General features: G+C 45.8%; 1 protein-coding gene across 12 annotated transcripts in view; it reads left to right on the forward strand.

Annotated features, from left to right (window-relative positions):
• fbrsl1 (fibrosin-like 1) overlaps nt 1-14,971 on the forward strand; it is a 1,023,586-nt gene that overhangs the window by 984,695 nt on the left and 23,920 nt on the right. For 10 of the 12 annotated variants that reach the window (XM_043715446.2, XM_043715444.2, XM_043715447.2 and 7 more), the window contains 4 exons: nt 6,119-6,357; nt 7,916-7,966; nt 8,964-9,059; nt 14,557-14,628. In XM_043715446.2, coding sequence (XP_043571381.1) covers nt 6,119-6,357; nt 7,916-7,966; nt 8,964-9,059; nt 14,557-14,628 — 458 coding nt within the window. Of the gene's footprint in view, nt 1-5,888; nt 6,050-6,118; nt 6,358-7,915; nt 7,967-8,963; nt 9,060-14,556; nt 14,629-14,971 lie in introns of all 12 variants that reach the window. The other 2 variants (XM_043715450.2, XM_043715453.2) reach the window with 2 other exon arrangements.

The following is a 14,971-nucleotide window of genomic DNA, read 5'->3' on the forward strand; positions in this document are numbered from 1 at the left end:
GGGAGGGGGGGCAGTGTGTGTGGGGGGGGAGACGGGGGGCAGTGTGTGGAGGGGGAGGGGGGGCAGTGTGTGTGTGTGTGTGGGGAGGGGGAGGGGGGGGCAGTGTGTGTGTGTGGGGAGGGGGAGGGGGGGCAGTGTGTGTGTGTGGGGAGGGGGAGGGGGGCAGTGTGTGTGCGTGGGGAGGGGGAGGGGGGGCAGTGTGTGTGCGTGGGGAGGGGAGGGGGGCAGTGTGTGTGGGGAGGGGGGGCAGTGTGTGTGGGGAGGGGGGGCAGTGTGTGTGGGGGGGGCAGGGGGGGCAGTGTGTGTGTGTGGGGGGGCAGGGGGGGCAGTGTGTGGGTGTGGGGGAGGGGGGGCAGTGTGTGGGGGTGGGGGGGAGGGGGGGGCAGTGTGTGGGGGTGGGGGGAGGGGGGGGCAGTGTGTGGGGTTGGGGGGAGGGGGGGGCAGTGTGTGTGGGGGGTGGGGGGGGGCAGTGTGTGGGGGTGGGGGGGAGGGGGGGGCAGTGTGTGGGGTGGGGGGGGGGGCAGTGTGTGTGGGGGGGGGAGGGGGGGCAGTGTGTGTGTGGGGGGGGGAGGGGGGGCAGTGTGTGTGTGGGGGGGGGGAGGGGGGCAGTGTGTGTGTGGGGGGGGGAGGGGGGGCAGTGTGTGTGTGGGGGGGGGGGAGGGGGGGCAGTGTGTGTGGGGGGGGGAGGGGGGCAGTGTGTGTGTGGGGGGGGAGGGGGGGCAGTGTGTGTGTGGGGGGGGGAGGGGGGGCAGTGTGTGTGTGGGGGGGGGAGGGGGGGCAGTGTGTGTGTTGGGGGGGGGAGGGGGGGCAGTGTGTGTGGGGGGGGGGAGGGGGGGCAGTGTGTGTGGGGGGGGGAGGGGGGGCAGTGTGTGTGTGGGGGGGGAGGGGGAGGGTGGGCAGTGTGTGTGTGGGGGGAGGGAGGGGGAGGGTGGGCAGTGTGTGTGTGGGGGAGGGGAGGGTGAGGGTGGGCAGTGTGTGTGTGGGGGGGGGAAGGGGAGGGTGAGGGTGGGCAGTGTGTGTGTGGGCGGGGGGGGAGGGTGAGGGTGGGGGTGGGCAGTGTGTGTGTGCGGGGGGAGGGTGAGGGTGGGCAGTGTGTGTGTGGGGGGGAGGGGGAGGGTGGGCAGTGTGTGTGTGGGGGGAGGGAGGGGGAGGGTGGGCAGTGTGTGTGTGGGGGGAGGGTGAGGGTGGGCAGTGTGTGTGGGGGCGGGGGGGAGGGGGAGGGTGGGCAGTGTGTGTGGGGGCGGGGGGGAGGGGGAGGGTGGGGGTGGGCAGTGTGTGTGTGGGCGGGGGGGGAGGGTGAGGGTGGGGGTGGGCAGTGTGTGTGTGCGGGGGGGAGGGTGAGGGTGGGCAGTGTGTGTGGGGGGGGAGGGGGGAGGGTGGGTAGTGTGTGTGTGGGGGGGGAGGGTGAGGGTGGGCAGTGTGTGTGTGGGGGGAGGGGGAGGGTGAGGGTGGGCAGTGTGGGGGGGGAGGGGGAGGGGGAGGGTGGGTAGTGGCGGGGGGAGGGGGAGGGTGAGAGTGGGCAGGTGTGTGTGGGGGGGGGAGGGGGAGGGTGAGAGTGGGCAGTGTGTGTGGGGGGGAGGGGGAGGGTGAGGGTGGGCAGTGTGTGTGGGGGGGAGGGGGAGGGTGAGGGTGGGCAGTGTGGCAGGGGGAGGGGGAGGGTGAGGGTGGGCAGTGTGTGTGGGGGGGGAGGGGGAGGGTGAGGGTGGGCAGTGTGTGTGTGTGGGGGAGGTGGAGGGTGGGCAGTGTGTGTGTGGGGGGGAGGGGGAGGGTGGGCAGTGTGTGTGTGTGGGGTGGGGGGGGAGGGTGAGGGGGGGCAGTGTGTGTGGGGGGGAGGGGGGGGTGAGGGGGGGCAGTGTGTGTGGGGGGGAGGGGGGGTGAGGGTGGGTAGTGTGTGTGGGGGAGGGGGTGAGGGTGGGCAGTGTGTGTGGAGGGGGAGGGTGGCAGTGTGTGTGGGGGGGGAGGGGGAGGGTGGCAGTGTGTGTGGGGGGGGAGGGGGAGGGTGGGCAGTGTGTTTGTGGGGGTGGGAGGGGGAGGGTGGGCAGTGTGTGTTGGGAGGGGGGAGGGGGAGGGTGGGCAGTGTGTGTGTTGGGGGCGGGGGGGAGGGTGGGTAGTGTGTGGGGGGGGGAGGGGGAGGGTGGTAGTGTGTGGGGGGGAGGGCGAGGGTGAGCAGTGTGTGTGTGTGGGGGGGGAGGGGGAGGGTGAGGGTGGGCAGTGTGTGTGTGGGGGGAGGGTGAGGGTGGGCAGTGTGTGTGTGTGGGGGAGGGGGAGGGTGAGGGTGGGCACTGTGTGTGTGTGTGGGGGAGGGGAGGGTGGGCACTGTGTGTGTGTGTGGGGGAGGGGAGGGTGGGCAGTGTGTGTGTGGGGGGGGGAGGGGGAGGGTGAGGGGGGCAGTGTGTGTGTGGAGGGGGAGAGTGAGGGGGGGCAGTGTGTGTGGGGGGGAGGGGAGGGTGAGGGGGGGCAGTGTGTGTGGGGGGGGAGGGGGAGGGTGAGGGGGGGCAGTGTGTGTGTGGGGGGGAGGGGGAGGGTGAGGGAGTGCAGTGTGTGTGTGGGCGGGGAGGGGGAGGGGTGAGGGGGAGGCAGTGTGTGTGTGGGGGGGGGGAGATGGGGGGCAGTGTGTGTGTGTGGGGGGGGAGGGGAGGGTGATGGGGCTGTGTGTGTGGCGGGTGGAGGGGGGGCAGTGTGTATTTGGGGGGGGCGGGGAGAGGGGGGCTGTGCGTGTATGAGAGAGGAGGGCCATGTGTGCGGGAAAGAGAGAGAGGGGGAGGGAGGGCTGTGCATGTGTGTGGGGGCAGGGGGGGCTGCGCAGGTGTGTGGGTGAGTGAGGGATGGGGGGCGCCCACATGCGTGATTTTGGGGGAGAGGGGTTTGCGGGTGTGTGTAGGAACAAATGTGACAGCACGCGTGCAGGTTTATATAGCGTGATGGAGTCACCTATAGTATGACATGAACCCAAGATCATGGTTGAGGCCATCCTCATGGGCACCATACTTGGCTATCAGCCTCTGGTCGGTGACTCTGCATTGTTGTGTATCCCAAAGTCCAACTTGGAGGATGTTTATGTGAAGCTCTGAGACCAAATGCTCCCCATGGGAGGGAACATCCCTGATTGGCGATTGTTGTTCAATGTCCATTCATCCATTGCCATAGCATCTAAACGGTTTCATCAATATACCATCTCTCAGGGCATCCTTGCCTGCAGTGTATGAGGTAGACAACGTTGGCAGAGTCACGAGTATCTGCTGTGCATGTGGTGCCTGGAATCCCCATGTGTGATGGTAATATCCATGTTGATGATATGACATGTCTTGCCATGACCGAGTTGTGGTCGATGTTGTCCTGATGCCTGGGTAGTTTTCTACAAATGATGGTCTGTCTCAGGTTTGGGGGTTGTTTGAAGGTGAGAGGTGGAGGCAGAAGGATTATCTTGGCGAGGTGCTCGCCACTCATTGATAACGTGTTGAAAGCTGCGAAGACCATGGCGTAGTTTCTCCATTCACAGAAGGTACTGGACGACGAAGTGTATCCCATGTCTGTCTTCTGAAGTGTTTGTTCCAGTTTTTCACTGTAGCTTATCAGAACTGGTGAACGATGAGTTGAGCATTGTATCCCATTTTTATAAAGGCATCCTTTAACACCTTCAGGTGTCCATCGCGTTCCTCCTCATCTGAACAGATCCTGAGCAGATCTGAACAGATCCCCCTCTCCTTCGGGTTTGTCCGAAGGGGATGGCTTTTTTAATAATGTTTAAGTGGAAGCTGAAGAAGTGCAGCATCGTGAGGTTATCCATAGACTTAGAGTAGAGTGAGGTATTGGCGATGTCTGTCCTTGATGGGGATGAGTGTGTACAAGAATGAGACTGCTTATAAAGAGTGGTCCGTGGTAAGTGTGAAACTTGTTGATATCACTATGTAGTTGTTTCAGTGATTCCTCGACGAGTTCAAAGGAAGTAAATTTCGTCAGTATATTTGGTGTATAACATTGGTGTAAGGTCCTGCGTAGCAAAGAGGTCTAGTTGGAACGTGCATGAAACCATTGGCTCCAAGTTAAAACACAGACAGATTGTAAACAAGGCCTCACATCTAAAATGCATTTTAGGACGACACCTCCTCCCACCCTGCCTCCTGTAAAGCCACTCTCCCATTTTTCCAATTCTTCTGCCTCCAGGAGGACCAGTTTCACCACAGAACACACCAGATGGTCTCCTTCTTTAAAGACTGCAATTTCCCCTCCCCCATTGTTGATGCCCTCCAGCACATCTCATTCACTTCCCATGCCTCCAACTGCAACAAGGACAGAACACCCCCCCCCCCCCCCCCCAATGTCACTTTATACACTGATAAAACTTTGTTATCTCAGGGCAGTTCTGGGAAAGAAATTTTGGGACTTGCATTCTAATCAGTCAAAACCTGCATCTCCTAACTGATTAAAAATTTAATATGAGGGAGTCAGCCATTTTTGGTTTGTTCAATGCATTCATCACAATTGTATGACCCTTTGATCTCTTCATTATAAATTCTGTCTGATGCTTCCTCTCACTGCACCTGATGAAGGAGCAACACTCCGAAAGCTAGCATTTTCAAATAAATCTGATGGACTATAACCTGGTGTCGTGTGATTTTGACCAAGATAGAAATGGCTTTGAGAGATAAGGAAACATCATTGCATGAAGAAAATGTGGGAAGAATCAAAGTCACAGTGTAGATTTGCACTTAGAGACCATTACCTAATGCTTTCAAAATTCATGCATTCTTTTTAGGATTCGAGCAAATTAGTCTTTTGATCATTATGAATCTCAAGTTAAAAAGCAAAACTGATAAAACCTGAAAGCAGATGAACTGCTCTCCCTTGTGACAGAAAATGTATACCACATTTGTAGAAGACCAAAGGACAAAGAAATTGTTTAATTCCAGTTCTGTGTGTTGTAGATTTGAGTTGGAAGGGAAGGGGCAATACTGACTCTGTACCTCAGCTTTCAGCCTCGTAATTTGCTTACCCTTCTCCCAGCAAAAGACTAGCTTAATACAAAATCCTTGCTTCAATTTACTTGAGTGTTCAAAATCAAATCCCTCCGTATTCATTGCTTGGAAAGTTTGAATAATGTTTTAGTAATCCTCAACAAACTAGATGAATTTCTCGACTATAACTGTTTTTAAATAATTCAACTGACCACCAGTACAAAGAAGATCTTTTGGGGAGTGTGAGGTAACATCAGGTCAGTTTTACTGTAATCTTTCAAATCCCACCCAAAATTGTCAGCAACATCGGCCAAGATTATTGTCATGCTAATTGACAAGACTACTGTGTTTCATCCTTTGAATTATATTTGTATTTAATAATTCCACTTATTTTAATTCAGAGGATAATCATACTTCAATAAGTAGTTTTTCAAATGTTTTTCTTACAAGGTAGCATAATTCAATGTGATTTATTTTCTTGAAGTTGTACTAAATGCAATTGTCTGAAATTACATCAAACGCATGTCCTCATAAGAGCAAATAATGATTTTGTTTTATTTTGAAACTAACTTTTCAGCATGCTGCTGATGTTGCCATGCTACCAGCAGTAAAGGTGATTCAGAGTATTTGTAAGTTTTGGCAGCTTAAAGCTGCACAGACGAGCCCTGAAATGCCTGTGTAATAAGTAAATGGCTTTCAATTCCAAACTCATAAAGCGCTTTTCAAAGTTAAACAAATAGCTAATGGTAAATTACAAAGCCGTGAACTCCTTCAATGTCCAGTGGATGTACTTCATTTCGCAATATTGCTGTCTGCTCTTATGGAGACGAGTGGTGTCTTAGCTATCTCCTTTAGAGGTAGACTGTGTGTGTTTCTCATTTCCCCAGTTTGTTTTCTGCTGGGATGACTCATATGGTTCTCTTCTGTCTTTAGATACCAGCCTGTTGATATCATTCAACCAACCAATCATGTATTGTCAGCCTCAGTCGGGAATTCTGATTGGTGCTTTGTCACAGGCATCTCTGTTACCTCCACCAATGAGTCCTCACGTAGAAAACCACCACAGCATGACCTGCAGAAACAGGGAATGCCAGGTGAATATTTGGAATTTCTTTTTCCAACTGACTGGCCCACGGCCCTTGTGTTTCTTTTTTCTCTTCCAGAGCATGAACTGCTGAGGCAGGAGTTGAACAACCGCTTTTTGGTTCAGAGTTCCGACAGGGCAGGGTCGCTGGCCCCGCCACCATTCTTGAGGGCAGAGTATCATCAGCATCAACACCAGCATCAGCACACGCATCAACACACACATCAGCACACGTTTGCTCCTTTTCCTGCGAGTCTGCCACCGACTCCACTCATGCCGCCCAATGCACCATCTATGGTGCATCCCCCAGGCAGAAAAGTGAGGATAAGTAGAGCATCTCTTGACTCCCTTCTCCCCTTAGAAAAAAAAACCTTCCATCTCTTTTGCCATAGTGACCCCGGGTTGGCTAATGTGGTTCTTAAAAAGAAAAATACCATTGGCACTTAGTTTTCTATTTTGAAATTCCTGTGCTATCTTTGGACCATACAACCATTTAAGGTGGAAGGTCACATGTCTGTATTGAGATTGTTTATATACATTTCAGTGGAGTACAGAAGGCTTCAAACTATTAGCAGTCACCAATTATTATTTAAAGAGAATAGGATCTTATTAAGTTATTATTTTCCTAATTTAAAATACCCCAAATTGAGACCAGTCAGAAGAAAAAGTAATCCAGAACTTGATAAGCAACAGTTACCTGGATTTATATCATGCATTTAATGTAGCATAACATCTCAAAGTATCTGATAATGCTTTAAAGTGTTGTGTGGTCAAAAGATTGAGAAATTATAAGTCCTTTCTCAGCCTGTGAACACATTTTGTTTTGTTTTTTTGCAGGGTTGTGGGTTTAAATTGAAAGGCACTAAACTATAATTTATTGGTTTTTATTCATCAATATAAAATAATTGAACATGACCTTAAAATAATTGAACATGTATGCTATACGAGCATTGCATCATCGCAAAAGTGAAATACCACGGTAGCCCAGTGTGGAAGAATGAAGTATAAATATATCCACCCTACTGATATATATATGCTTTCTGTGAACTGAAAATAGTAGGAGCTCGATAACATCTAACACACCAACACTACTGTTCTTTGTAATATAGAGTTAAGAATGTATAATTAAAATCATCTAAGACCAGATACCCATAGAACTTTGGTCATTAATGCTCAGTAAGTTTTTATTTCTTTACTTTGAACAGTATTAGAAAACAGTTAACTTAATTTGTTGGAATTTACACAACAGCTCATCGTAATGTTTGGAGAAGCTGCATATATGTCTACTTGTGTTTAAATATAATTTCCAAATTTTCCAAAAAGAGATCATGAAGAGAAACATTTTAACTGCTTGTGGCAGAATGTGTTTTCAATTTTTTAAATGCAAAAAATGTACCATGTGGTCTAATTACAGTCATAAAGAAATGTGCATATAATCTACCTAGTGTATATTTTTGTGATTAATGTTGTTTATGCTGACTAAGTGGCAGACATCTGGTAATGGCTATAATTAATGAAATTATGCATGTGTTCTGTATACATAGTTATTACATTCAGCAGCAGCTGCCATGCCAAATGGTTGTGTGTGAAGACTTTCCATTTCTTAATGTCCCCTAATTGTTTAAAGATGAAATATGTAAAAGTAATTATTAAAAGCTGTTTATCGATTTTGTTTAAAGAATTGTTAGTAGTTTGTGCCAAGTTAAAAATGATTCGCAGCCAATATTGATTATTCATTAGCCTATTCTAATTGTATATCATGATCAGAAGATGTTTAATTTATTTTGGCAGCCTCACAGTTTTACAATGACAGTGATTTAGATGTTAGGCAAAATAAATCTATTACAACTTGTTTTTTTTTTGCTCTTCCTTTCAGTTTGAAAAGTATACACCAAAAATAGAAAATCCTTTCTATCGACATTCTAGTGTGAGTGTCCTCTTTTTTTCAAGAGCTTATTGTGCGTGTGCTTCAGTTCACACCCACTTTTTTTTTAATATAAATGTTATCTTGATCAAGCATCATTTCACGTGTTAAACTTGGCATTTCAACTCTTGTGGTTTCTAGTGCATCTGCAGTTCATCAAATTAGCCTCAATTTGCATTTCTAACAGTAACTGACCAAATATAGATTAGGTGATTTTGAATTGTAAATTGAAGGCTGTATGTGCTTTTGACAGTCTGTCCCCTTGGGTAGCTAAAACCAAAATTTTGTCACTATGTCCAGGGCTTACTTGATTGATAGCAGAGGCATTTATCTCACATGTGCAAATCAAGTGTCTCCTTGTTCATGCTAGCAGCTTTAGTTTGAAAAGCATTACATTTTTGGAGCACTTTCCCATGGAATGCAGAAACAGATAGTTGTTTACTTGTTTAGATTACAAATACAAGTAAAGGATGCAGCTGTCTAAAAACTATGTTACTGAATTGCTTTTCTATGTTAAAAAGATATCTCACTTTGTTGGGCTTCACTGAAGATGAAACTCTTCAGCATTGGGGACAGACATGATGCAGGTTCACAGCAATAATTTAATTTGCCAATATAAAATTGACGGATGCGGGCAGGAGAAAACACGCTCATTGTAATGGGATTTTTTCCAGTCTTCAGTGAAGTTGAAAATGTAATATTAGATGCTTCAGGAAAAAGACTAGCTTGTGAGTCTTCCTGTAAAATTGTTTTAATGTTGCATCTTGTAAGTGAAAAGTTGCAGACAGTTAAACACTTTGCCATATCTATCAGTGAAATGTCTATTATAATATTACCTGATATAGTTTTTAGACAGTAACCTGGTGTAAATAAATTGATAGATTTGTTCAAGTAGGTAAAATGCATCTTTGAATTGTTTACACTTGGCTTAAATGTGTAATGTGCACAATGTGACTGATTCTCATTCAGAATCTAATTCTTCAAATCTTTTTGATTTCAGTTCTTCCCACCGTATGCTCCAACAGTGCCAGGCATGCCACCCATGATTCCGCATTCAGGTCCTTTTGGGTCACTTCAGGGAGCATTTCAACCTAAGGTATGAAAATCTGTTTGGGTAATTGCTAAAACTGAATTGTAATATGTTTCACTAATAATGATAGAAGCATGGAAATGGGAGACTGGCAATGCCGATTCTCTTTTCTTCCTGCCCCTCCCTCAGTTTTAATATGAGTAAATCACATTACTGTTGAATTGTTGAAGATTTGTCATAACTGAGCAACTGTCCGAGAGTATTAAAGGAAAGTTGCAATGACGTGTACATTTATAATTATTAAACAGTTTATTTGCAGTTGAGCTTTGCTACATGCTTTCTGCATAACCTTTGTTAAGAAATGCGTCCTGTAAACCTGCTGTGATTGATGTGGTTAACCTATGATTATACCAGGATCAGTAAGTACAGCATTTCCTAGGCACAAAACTGGAAAAAAAATGTATCTGTCAAAGGCAGACCAGTTTGATCTGCAAATTTCCACATAATTTACATGCCAACTTCAGTAGACGAAGAGGCCCTGAGGGTAAACTGCAGAAGGTTAATAATACTTGACCCATCTTTGGAGTCAAAAATCCTGTAGCTGATGCATTGTAATGGTAGGAACCATTTTAAATGAGCAAATTACCTTGTTCTGTAGAGCAGATGATTTTTTTTTTGCCCTAAAGGCCTAACTTGCATGTGCTTATGCTGACTGAGCACAATGCCTTTCACTGGGCTGCCTTGATCAGTCAGGGTTATTAAGATTTCCTGGGTCGGCGCTGCTGAGTGCTCTTCCATTTTTCAGACTGAAGCGTCTGTCACTGAGGTAGGGGGGAGACAGATTACCTCAGTCAATTTCACTGTCTTCGCACTCCACTTTGCTGAGCCGGGAGTCAGTTCGAGGCATAACAGGTTATTCATTATCTGACTGCCATAGTTGTAGGCAAATGGCAATGTCATGGGCAATATGTAGTATTCTTAACTCAAGGTCACTGGAAACAGATCATGATGAAACTTAAAATTTTCAGTAATATATGATTAGTGTTGAAACTTTTTAAAATGTTTTCTTCCAATTTTGAAATAAAATCTAATAGAACGATAAATTTAAGCATCCAAGTACAGTAACTTCTTGGCAATCTGCAGAATGAGCACTGTTATGCATGAATGTACTATACAAAAAATAATTATCTGAAAGTAATGTAACTCAGTCAACCATTTAAATGACATCATATCCTATAAAGTAATGCTTAAGCTCTTCAATGCTTGCTGAGTAAACTCTAAAATAAACCTTGGAAATATTTTTATTGGCTGTGACATTTTAATATTTCAGTTTATGTGCAAGTTCCTGATTTATTGTAATTTCAGAAGCGTTCAAATGTCAGTACAAAGTAAGATATCATTCAAGGAAACAAAAACCAAGTGCTGAAAAAATTCTGCAGATCTAGCAGCATCTATGGAGACAAAGCGGAGCAATGTTTTGGATCCAAAGATCCTTCTTAAGAACTGATCGTAGCTAGGATAGGGTTGGTAAATATGCTGAAGATGGGGCATGGAGAGGGGGAAAGAACAGGTGGAGATGGAGCCCAGAGAGAGAGAGAGAGAACAGTTGAGCAGATAAAGGAAGAGGCAAAGATCAGTATGGGTGAATAAATATCTGCTCATGGGGACCATTAGTGACTCACAATGGGTTATTTGTGGCAGCAACCTATTTAAAACAAAGCCTGGGTGTGTGGGTTTCTGGATAAGAGTATGGGAGAAGGTGTTCAAGCCCTAAAATTGTGGAGGTAGACCAGCAGGAGGCTGGAAGAAAACTTCCTCTGTCTCCTCCAATGCCACAATGAATCGGACCACAAATTGGAAGAACAACACCCTACAGCCCAGAGGACTCAACGTTGAGTTCTCCAATTTCAATTAACCTTCCACCCTGTGGGCAGCACAGTGACTCAGTGGTTAGCACTGTTGCCTCACAGCACCAGGAACCCAGGTTTGATTTTAACCTTGTGTGGAGTTTGCACATTCTTCCAGTGTCTGCGTGGGTTTCCTCCCGTAGTCCAAAGATGTGCATGTTAGGTGAATTGGCCATGCTAAATTGCCCATAGTGTAAGTTATTAGTTAGGGGTAAATATAGGTTAGGGGAATGGGTCTGGGTGGGTTACTCTTCGGAGGGTTGGTGTGGACTTGTTGGGCTGAAGGGCCTGTTTCCACACTGTAAGAATTCTAATTCCCACCATCCTATGGATCCCTTTCATCCCTCTAACTGACCCTTCCCTCCAGCTGCCAACCAGATTTGTTTCTCCTATCAATCAACTAGGTTGCACCCACCTCCTGTATTCACCTATCACTACCTCATTACTCAACCTCTCCCCCGTCGTCACCGCCTCTATCTGCAGCTTTCCCCACCCCCAGTCCTCAAGAAGAATTACATCTGAAATGTCGACTTCTCCATCTCCTGATGCTGCCTGACTTGCTGTGTTCTTCCAACCTCCTGCTTGTCAACTTTGGATTCCAGCATCTGCAGTTATTTTGCCTCTAACTAAAATTGTGAAACTTGGAATTGAGCCCAGAAGGCTGCAGAGTTACTTGCACTGAGCTTTGCTGAGTACTGCAACAAGCCTGAAATGGAGATGTTGACCAGGGAACGTGGTGGTGTGTTAAGCAGCAAGCACCCGGAAGCTCAAGAGTCATCACAAACAACCCATTGTCAGCCATCTGCCTGGGAACTGCTTTTGGGCTCCACCTCCACCTATCGTTTACTCTCCACTCCATTGCCCCCAACCCACGCCCTGATTTAGCGTATTCAATCTTTTCCTAACTATAACCAGTTCTGAAGAAGGGCCATAGATCCTGAAACATTAACTCTGCTTTCTCTCCATAGAAGAAAGTGAGGACTGCAGATGCTGGAGATTAGAGCTGAAAATGTGTTGCTGGAAAATGTCTGCTGCGCTTTTCCAGCAACACATTTTCAGCTCTTTCTCTCCACAGATGCCAGACCTGCTGGATTCTTCAGAAATTTCTGTTTTTGTTTCTGATTTCCAGCATTCTGCAGTTCTTTGGATTTCTTAGTCATTCAAGGAAAAGTATTTCTGCAAATTTATCAAAATGTAACTTGCAAGGAAATTCTAAACTTAGGACAGAACATGTGATTCTATATGGTGATTATTATAAATACAGTCCTAATTCATTAAAACGCTTCACAGTTGGCACAGCTCTGGCCATGAACAATTAGCTTATTGAATGCTTAGTGAACTCAATTTGTTGAAGAAGGCGATTGAGTCCTGAAGGTCCCACATGCCCTACACCTTACACATTGGCCTTCAGGTGAATGTCCTTGAGTCAGTTTCACAACATAATATTCCAGTTATAAGAAACTTATGTACAGACTGATGTTGAAAAAAAAATGACTTGCTTTATATCTTGCCTTCAACAACTTCAGGATATCCCAAAGCACTTCACAAATAATTAAGTAGTTTTGAAGTCTGTCTCTGTTAAAATATTGTGGTTTCTGTTTGCATAATTTCCGTATGGTAGCATGTATTCCTGACAAGTTATAAATTAATATTTTTCTATGTACCTTTTAGCAGTCTTGGGTTTTTCAGGAACATTACCTGAAATGACACTTATAACTGTTAACACAGTTTTGACAGCTTCTCCATGAATATTTTCATTTTAAAGGTTTTAGCAATAATGACCATCGCAATACTACAACATTGTTTTCATGCAAAAGTAAAATCAAGAGCCTGGATTTTGTGTCAGATCACAAGGGAAAAGAGCAGCATTAGGACATTTGGCCCATCAAGACTGCCAATAAGTAAGATCACGGCTGATCTGATTGTGGTCTCATGTCTACTTTCCTGCAAGCATCAACCATCTCCAAACCATACCCCCCACTGGTTTCCCTTAAGTATTGAAAATCTTACTCAACATTCAATGACCCACCCTCCACTGTTCTCTGCGGAAGACAGTTCCAAAGATAAACAACCAAGAGAACAAATTCTCTCTTGATCTCTGACGTCAGCAAGAGAGACCTTATTTTGAAATTGTGCCCTCTAGTTCTATGTTGTCCCACAAGATGGGGCATCCTCTTAGCATTTAGGAAGGGTGTTGACTTGAAAGAAACTCTCCCACAAATATCCAGTGATTTCTGGACCCTTCTCCCTTGCCCAGTAGCAACCCCTAAAACCAAGTTTCTCTCCACAGATGCTGCCAGATCTGCTGAGTTTTTCCAGCAATTCTATTTTTGTCCAAGGAGATATCTTGGCCTCTGGTAGCAGTGATTTCAGCAAGTAATAAGGGCCCAATCACATTGAAATGATCACACACGGCAAAGCAGGTTAAAAACAGTTAACATCTTTCACATTTGATTTAAATTTTCAGTTTATAAAACAATTATGATTCAGTTCATGTAGAAGTTAAAATAATAAACTTTGTAAGAGATATAAAAGCATTTTTAAAACATATTTGGGATTTTTAATCAGTATGGACAGATGTGACATTCCACAAGTATAAACTTAGTTTTGAGCCCATTGGGAATGTTACACAATTATGACATCATTGAAAGCCTAGTTGTACCTCATGCAACAGATTAGATTCCCTACAGTATGGAAAGAGGCCCTTCGGCCCAACAAGTCTACACCGACCCTCCGAAGAGTAACCCACCCAGATCATTCCCTCTGACTAATGCACCTAACACTATGGGCAATCTAACATTGCCAATTCACCTGACCTGCACATCTTTGGATTGTGGGAGGAAACCGGAGGAAATGCACGCAGACACAGGGAAAATTTGCAAACTCCACACAGACAGTTGCCCGAGACTGGAATAGAACCCATGTCCCTGGCGCTGTGAGGCAGCAGTGCTCACCACTGAGCTACTGTGCCGCTCTACAAGTTTTAACTTTTTAAAAGCTTTTTACGCAAGACTAATACCATAAAAATAGACTTTTCTTTTATTCACTTCCCGCTCAGAGAGAACAAACTGCAGGAACCATAACAACACACTTTTTGGAGAAGTATAAAATCACTGGCAGTAACTTCTGGATTTCTGCATTATTCTGTGCATCCACAATTTCTGTCAATTTCAGTGAGATAGTGACCATGATAATTTTGCTGAAATTGACCAGCTAAATTTGACTCATGAAAAGTAGGAAACTATGTAAAGAGGAACAGATTGGCTTAATAATTTTTAAGGAATTCCTTCTCTTCCGGAGTTATTCTGTGACATTAGATGCTGGAAGCTGCGAAGATACCTCCCTTCCATCCACGTCCTCTGAGAAGTGACTGACCTCTGCAGCCAGATGAGAGGCAGAGTCAAAGTTAAGAACTTTGTATTTAAGGGATACATTAATATCTCCTCCTATATTTTTGCAGTTCAGTGTAATCATCTCAGAAACTAATCTCTTCATACTTGAGTATCTAAAAAAGCTACGCAAAGTATTCACTTTTCATACATTCAGTGGCCCAGTGGCTTTTCCATGATTTTGTGGCCTTTTCATTGCATGTAGTAATTTCAGTGGACCAGACCACTTGTCATTAATTATGTGAATGCGGTGTTGTCTTTCCCCAGACTTCCAATCCAATTGATGTAGCAAGCAGGCAAGGAGCAGTTCCTCACACTCTACTCCAGAAGGACCCCAGGGTAAATGAACTAATAACTTTCAATCCTGAAATTTTCAGTCAGGACCTCATTACATGTTGAATTTTAATTTTTGTGCAGTTAACCTGCACAACTCCAGAGTTCCTTATACCATCAAGTACATTTTTGATTCATTTTACAACTTTGTTCTTGATGCTTGTGTAGATGTCTGTTTCACAGAATCTAAAATATTCTCACTATTAACACTATTACAAGCTCATTTCTATCAAGTGCTCTCTGAGCTTGTTAGATTTATCATCTCCCTTCCTATTCTAAATGAACTGCTTCATAACATCTTCATGTGGCATTTTTCATCAAAAGCCACTTCCTTGAAAGATTTGGAGGA

The sequence above is a fragment of the Chiloscyllium plagiosum genome, unplaced genomic scaffold (assembly GCF_037043375.1).
Source record: "Chiloscyllium plagiosum isolate Xiang-an unplaced genomic scaffold, Cpla_swu_hap1 HiC_scaffold_24, whole genome shotgun sequence".
NCBI classification, from domain to species: domain Eukaryota; kingdom Metazoa; phylum Chordata; class Chondrichthyes; order Orectolobiformes; family Hemiscylliidae; genus Chiloscyllium; species Chiloscyllium plagiosum.